This window comes from Oncorhynchus tshawytscha, linkage group LG25 (assembly GCF_018296145.1).
Source record: "Oncorhynchus tshawytscha isolate Ot180627B linkage group LG25, Otsh_v2.0, whole genome shotgun sequence".
Classification (NCBI taxonomy): domain Eukaryota; kingdom Metazoa; phylum Chordata; class Actinopteri; order Salmoniformes; family Salmonidae; genus Oncorhynchus; species Oncorhynchus tshawytscha.
Genome location: NC_056453.1, coordinates 19,719,117 through 19,726,616, shown reverse-complemented (window position 1 = coordinate 19,726,616; position 7,500 = coordinate 19,719,117). Strand labels below are relative to the sequence as shown.

At 48.9% G+C, this 7,500-nt stretch overlaps 1 protein-coding gene across 1 annotated transcript in view; it reads right to left on the bottom strand.

Annotated features, from left to right (window-relative positions):
- LOC121840858 (voltage-dependent T-type calcium channel subunit alpha-1G-like) overlaps positions 1-7,500 on the bottom strand; it is a 76,244-nt gene that overhangs the window by 36,669 nt on the left and 32,075 nt on the right. Inside the window, exons 2-3 of the mRNA XM_042306305.1 lie at positions 3,363-3,514; positions 1,461-1,570 (exon numbers count right to left, since the gene is read on the bottom strand). Of these exons, the coding sequence (XP_042162239.1) occupies positions 1,461-1,570; positions 3,363-3,514 (262 nt within the window). The remainder of the gene's footprint in view (positions 1-1,460; positions 1,571-3,362; positions 3,515-7,500) is intronic.

The window sequence follows — 7,500 nt, the reverse complement described above, 5'->3', positions numbered from 1 at the left end:
TTGAGAGAGAGAGAGAGAGAGAGAGAGAGAGAGAGAGAGAGAGAGAGAGAGAGAGAGAGAGAGAGAGAGAGAGAGAGAGAGAGAGAGAGAGAGAGAGAGAGAGAGAGAGAGAGAGAGAGAGAGAGAGAGAGACCATTGCAATCTCCAGGACGGGACATTCCCACAGACCCTGTCAGCATGGAAACGGTTTGAGGTGTGAAGACTGATGAAGCTTGAATCAACAAACGAATGTTACTGTGTGAATTAAAATACTGTTTTGATTTGGTTTGAAATTTGCGATTGTCTTTATTGCATTGTTTTCTGATTGATGTATTCTAAAGTGCCAGCAGCATAACACCCTGCAGCCCACTGCTGACTTGCCTCTGAAGATAGGAAGAGTTGGTCCAGTAGGAGATACGCCGGTCTGATAAAATATCCCAATGCCCCAGGGCAGTGATTGGGGACATTGCCCTGAGTAAAGTGCTGTCATTCCGATGGAACGTTGAACAGATGTCTCTCTCTGTGGTCACTAAAGATCCGATGGCACATATCATAAGAGTAGGGGTGTCCTGATTACATTCCCAATCTGGCCCTCATACCATCACGGCCACCTAATCATCTTCAGCTTCCAATTGGCTCATTCATCTCCCCTGTAACTATGCCTCAGGTCGTTGCTGTAAATGACATGTGCTCAGTCAATGTAACTGGTGAAATAAATACATTAAAAAGCGTCTGGATGTAAATTGTATGTTGGGTTTCTTGGTAATCAGGCTGTTGTTTGGTCGGCACTCCTACACCATTCAAATGGAGTTGATTAGATTAGAATCTGGGTGTGTTGTTCCTGCATTTTATTTTCACATGGAAAGTGCAAAGAAAAGTTCATTCAGGTTGGGGGGATAAATGTTACAATGGGCAAAACGAGTGACGTAAGCGACTTGAGGTCGCGGGGGGGCGGGGACGACTTGAGCGTGGTCACGTTGATCGCCGGTGCCAAGCGTGGCGGTTTCACCCTCTCAGAAATGGACGGCCTCCTGGGCTTTTCACCTACGACAGCGTCTCGGGTTTATCACTTAAGGGCCTATAGCAGTTATCCACATGATGATGGACTGAGATGAATGTAGTTTATTATTATCAAACGCAATTTCAACCTCGTCTATGTTCAGTGGGGAAGCCAAGGGTTTTAAAGCTACGATAAAGCTACGATAAAGCTACGATTGCACTGTGTTTTACCAGCGTTTAACAAGGCAGTTTGTATTCATAAAGGCCTAACAGAGAGAGCTTTCCACCGATGCACCTTTTCACTAACTCACAAACATCGCTGCTTCGCCTGAACTCTTCTGAAGGGGCTTCTGGACCCATAATGTACTGAACTTGGATCAGGTCCCCCCCATGTCTATATAATCATATTCATTCTGGACTAAAAAAATAAAAACTGATCCTGGACCAGCACTCCTACTCTGAGACAAAGTGTGACCTCTGACCTGTCCTTGAAGAAGCGTCGTAAGCCGAAGGCCACCAGCTTGAAGACGGACTCCAGGACGAAGATGAGGGTGAAGATGTAGTTGCAGATCTTCAGCGCCTCGTCCAACTCCTGGAGAGCGAGAGAGGGAGGGAGGGAGGGAGGGAGGGAGGGAGGGAGGGAGGGAGGGAGGGAGGGAGGGAGGGAGGGAGGGAGGGAGGGAGGGAGGGAGGGAGGAATGGAAGGAGAGGGATGGAAGGAGAGGAAGGGGGAGGAGTTGGAACGAGGATTAGTATTACAATATTCCATAGGTTGCAGTTATTATAGTCTCTCTCCTCTGACGTCCCACTCTCCCAGAATAACCCATTTCCCAGAGTAATATTCTCCAAACCACCATCCCACTCTCTCCCTCTCCTCTACCTCCCCCTCTCCTTCTCTCTGAAAAGGCTAACAGTATGAAAGTGTCTTGGAGCCTGGGGGAATTAACGATGCCCTTCTCTCTTTTCCAAGTAGGCATATAGTTAGACGATCAGACAACTAACTCTACAGGGATTTACTGACTCATCTGGCCACCCACTCCTCCTTACCCTCATCTCTCTCTCTGTTTCTCTCTACCACCCTCATATCTCTCTCTGTTTCTCTCTACCACCATCATCCCTCTCTCTGTCTCTCTCCATCTCTGTCTCTCTCTCTCTCTCTGTCTCTCTCTCTACCACCCTCATCTCTCTCCCTCTCTCTCTGTCTCTACCACCCTCATCTCTCTCTCTCTCTCTCTCTCTCTCTCTCTCTCTCTCTCTCTCTCTCTCTCTACCACCCTCATCTCTAGCTGTCTCTCTCTACCACCCTCATCTCTCTCTCTCTCTCTCTCTCTCTCTCTCTCTCTACCACCCTCATCTCTCTCTCTCTCTCTCTGTCTCTCTCTCTACCACCCTCATCTCTCTCTCTGTTTCTCTCTCTCTCTGTCTCTGCCACGCTCATCTCTCTCTCTCTGTCTCTACCACCCTCATCTCTCTCTTTCTCTCTCTACCACCCTCATCTCTCTCTCTGTTTCTCTGTCTCTACCACCCTCATCTCTCTCAGTCTCTCTACCACCCTCATCTCTCTCTCTCTCTCTACCACCCTCATCTCACTCTCTCTCTCTCTCTCTCTGTCTCTACCACGCTCATCTCTCTCGCTCTCTCTTACCACCCTCATCTCTCTCTCTCTCTCTCTGTCTCTCTCTCTCTACCACCCTCATCTCTCTCTCTCTCTCTGTCTCTCTCTACCACCCTCATCTCTCTCCCTCTCTCTCTCTCTGTCTCTACCACCCTCATCTCTCTCTGTCTCTCTCTACCACCCTCATCTCTCTCGCTCTCTCTCTCTCTCTCTCTCTACCACCCTCATCTCTCTCTCTCTCCCTCTGTCCCTACCACCCTCATCTCTCTCTATCTCTCTCTACCACCCTCATCTCTCTCTCTCTCTCTCTCTACCACCCTCATCTCTCTCTCTCTGTCTCTCTCTCTACCACCCTCATCTCTCTCTCTCTGTCTCTCTCTCTCTCTGTCTCTACCACCCTCATCTCTCTCTGTCTCTCTCTACCACCCTCATCTCTCTCTCTCTACCACCCTCATCTATCTCTCTCTCTCTCTCTCTCTGTGTCTCTCTCTACCACCCTCATCGAGTTTTTCTCACGAATCACCGTGCGACTGATCTGATAATAAACCATTACAATTGTTCGAGTCATAATTTGTGTGGGAGTTAAGTTCATGTTTTTCTCATTTGCGTTTGTGCTGCCAAACAAACTACAAATCCCAGAGCAATGATCTTGGACCATGTGGAATGAGTACTGGACGAGTAGCCACCTTGGTGCGTGCTGTCCGAGATGCCATGGCGATAACTAACGGACTACAAATGAACAAAGAAACCATCATTTCTCAGGTCCTACCTTGGGCTGCTGGTAGTGTTCCATCGCCATAGTGATGACGTTGAGTCCGATGACAACGGTAATGAAGAGATCCAGATACTGCGAGGTACACATGTTGTGGATGAGGAGACGCGTGGGGGAGTAATCCGAGTAGTAAGGCTTACTCTGAGCTTCTGTTGGAAGGGGGAATAAGAGAGGGAGGTCGGGGAGGTAGGCAGGGGGGTCATAAGGTGAGATAGGGAGTAGTGTACTGGACATATTGGAGAGAAAGGTGTCGAGAGGTGGACACCAGCAGCCCACAGGTCTCAAGAGAGAGAGAGTATAGAGTCAGTTAAAGGAAAGCATAGAGCATACACACCCATACTGACATATACCATCACAACATTACAGAAGAGAAGCAGAAAACACGCGAGAGAGAGAGAGATGGAGAGAACAAGGGAGAGAGAGAGAGATGGAGAGAACAAGGGAGAGAGAGAGAGATGGAGAGAAAACAAGGGAGAGAGAGAGAGATGGAGAGAACAAGGGAGAGAGAGAGAGATGGAGAGAACAAGGGAGAGAGAGAGAGATGGAGAGAACAAGGGAGAGAGAGAGAGATGGAGAGAAAACAAGGGAGAGAGAGAGAGATGGAGAGAACAAGGGAGAGAGAGAGAGATGGAGAGAACAAGGGAGAGAGAGAGAGATGGAGAGAACAAGGGAGAGAGAGAGAGATGGAGAGAAAACAAGGGAGAGAGAGAGAGATGGAGAGAACAAGGGAGAGAGAGAGAGATGGAGAGAACAAGGGAGAGAGAGAGATGGAGAGAACAAGGGAGAGAGAGAGATGGAGAGAAAACAAGGAGAGAGAGAGAGATGGAGAGAACAAGGGAGAGAGAGAGAGATGGAGAGAACAAGGGAGAGAGAGAGAGATGGAGAGAACAAGGGAGAGAGAGAGAGATGGAGAGAACAAGGGAGAGAGAGAGATGGAGAGAAAACAAGGGAGAGAGAGAGAGATGGAGAGAACAAGGGAGAGAGAGAGAGATGGAGAGAACAAGGGAGAGAGAGAGATGGAGAGAACAAGGGAGAGAGAGAGATGGAGAGAAAACAAGGGAGAGAGAGAGAGATGGAGAGAACAAGGGAGAGAGAGAGAGATGGAGAGAACAAGGGAGAGAGAGAGAGATGGAGAGAACAAGGGAGAGAGAGAGAGATGGAGAGAACAAGGGAGAGAGAGAGAGATGGAGAGAACAAGGGAGAGAGAGAGATGGAGAGAAAACAAGGAGAGAGAGAGAGATGGAGAGAACAAGGGAGAGAGAGAGAGATGGAGAGAACAAGGGAGAGAGAGAGAGATGGAGAGAACAAGGGAGAGAGAGAGAGATGGAGAGAACAAGGGAGAGAGAGAGAGAGATGGAGAGAACAAGGGAGAGAGAGAGAGATGGAGAGAACAAGGGAGAGAGAGAGAGATGGAGAGAACAAGGGAGAGAGAGAGAGATGGAGAGAACAAGGGAGAGAGAGAGAGAGATGGAGAGAACAAGGGAGAGAGAGAGAGATGGAGAGAACAAGGGAGAGAGAGAGAGATGGAGAGAACAAGGGAGAGAGAGAGATGGAGAGAACAAGGGAGAGAGAGAGAGATGGAGAGAACAAGGGAGAGAGAGAGAGATGGAGAGAACAAGGGAGAGAGAGAGAGATGGAGAGAACAAGGAGAAGAGAGAGAGAGATGGAGAGAACAAGGGAGAGAGAGAGATGGAGAGAACAAGGGAGAGAGAGAGAGATGGAGAGAACAAGGGAGAGAGAGAGAGATGGAGAGAACAAGGGAGAGAGAGAGAGATGGAGAGAACAAGGGAGAGAGAGAGAGATGGAGAGAACAAGGGAGAGAGAGAGATGGAGAGAACAAGGGAGAGAGAGAGAGATGGAGAGAACAAGGGAGAGAGAGAGAGATGGAGAGAACAAGGGAGAGAGAGAGAGATGGAGAGAAAACAAGGGAGAGAGAGAGAGATGGAGAGAACAAGGGAGAGAGAGAGAGATGGAGAGAACAAGGGAGAGAGAGAGAGATGGAGAGAACAAGGGAGAGAGAGAGAGATGGAGAGAACAAGGGAGAGAGAGAGAGATGGAGAGAACAAGGGAGAGAGAGAGAGATGGAGAGAACAAGGGAGAGAGAGAGAGATGGAGAGAACAAGGGAGAGAGAGAGAGATGGAGAGAACAAGGGAGAGAGAGAAAGATGGAGAGAACAAGGGAGAGAGAGAGAGATGGAGAGAAAACAAGGGAGAGAGAGAGAGATGGAGAGAACAAGGGAGAGAGAGAGAGATGGAGAGAACAAGGGAGAGAGAGAGAGATGGAGAGAACAAGGGAGAGAGAGAGAGATGGAGAGAAAACAAGGGAGAGAGAGAGATGGAGAGAACAAGGGAGAGAGAGAGAGATGGAGAGAAAACAAGGGAGAGAGAGAGAGATGGAGAGAACAAGGGAGAGAGAGAGAGATGGAGAGAACAAGGGAGAGAGAGAGAGATGGAGAGAACAAGGGAGAGAGAGAGATGGAGAGAAAACAAGGGAGAGAGAGAGAGATGGAGAGAACAAGGGAGAGAGAGAGATGGAGAGAACAAGGGAGAGAGAGAGATGGAGAGAACAAGGGAGAGAGAGAGATGGAGAGAACAAGGGAGAGAGAGAGAGATGGAGAGAACAAGGGAGAGAGAGAGAGATGGAGAGAACAAGGGAGAGAGAGAGAGATGGAGAGAACAAGGAGAGAGAGAGAGATGGAGAGAACAAGGGAGAGAGAGAGAGATGGAGAGAACAAGGGAGAGAGAGAGAGATGGAGAGAACAAGGGAGAGAGAGAGATGGAGAGAACAAGGGAGAGAGAGAGAGATGGAGAGAACAAGGGAGAGAGAGAGAGATGGAGAGAACAAGGGAGAGAGAGAGAGATGGAGAGAACAAGGGAGAGAGAGAGAGATGGAGAGAACAAGGGAGAGAGAGAGAGATGGAGAGAACAAGGAGAGAGAGAGAGATGGAGAGAACAAGGGAGAGAGAGAGAGATGGAGAGAACAAGGGAGAGAGAGAGAGATGGAGAGAACAAGGGAGAGAGAGAGAGATGGAGAGAACAAGGGAGAGAGAGAGAGATGGAGAGAACAAGGGAGAGAGAGAGAGATGGAGAGAACAAGGGAGAGAGAGAGAGATGGAGAGAACAAGGGAGAGAGAGAGATGGAGGAGAGAAAACAAGGGAGAGAGAGAGAGATGGAGAGAACAAGGGAGAGAGAGAGAGATGGAGAGAACAAGGGAGAGAGAGAGAGATGGAGAGAACAAGGGAGAGAGAGAGATGGAGAGAACAAGGGAGAGAGAGAGAGATGGAGAGAACAAGGGAGAGAGAGAGAGATGGAGAGAACAAGGGAGAGAGAGAGAGATGGAGAGAACAAGGGAGAGAGAGAAAGATGGAGAGAACAAGGGAGAGAGAGAGAGATGGAGAGAAAACAAGGGAGAGAGAGAGATGGAGAGAACAAGGGAGAGAGAGAGAGATGGAGAGAACAAGGAGAGAGAGAGAGATGGAGAGAACAAGGGAGAGAGAGAGAGATGGAGAGAAAACAAGGGAGAGAGAGAGAGATGGAGAGAACAAGGGAGAGAGAGAGAGATGGAGAGAAAACAAGGGAGAGAGAGAGAGATGGAGAGAAAACAAGGGAGAGAGAGATGGAGAGAAAACAAGGGAGAGAGAGATGGAGAGAAAACAAGGGAGAGAGAGATGGAGAGAAAGCAAGGGAGAGAGAGAGATGGAGAGAAAACAAGGGAGAGGGAGAGAGATGGAGAGAACAAGGGAGAGAGAGAGATGGAGAGAAAACAAGGGAGAGAGAGAGATGGAGAGAAAACAAGGGAGAGAGAGATGGAGAGAACAAGGGAGAGAGAGAGAGATGGAGAGAAAACAAGGGAGAGAGAGAGATGGAGAGAAAACAAGGGAGAGAGAGATGGAGAGAAAACAAGGGAGAGAGAGAGAGATGGAGAGAAAGCAAGGGAGAGAGAGAGATGGAGAGAAAACAAGGGAGAGGGAGAGAGATGGAGAGAAAACAAGGGAGAGGGAGAGAGATGGAGAGAACAAGGGAGAGAGAGAGATGGAGAGAACAAGGGAGAGAGAGAGAGATGGAGAGAACAAGGGAGAGAGAGAGAGATGGAGAGAACAAGGGAGAGAGAGAGAGATGGAGAGAACAAGGGAG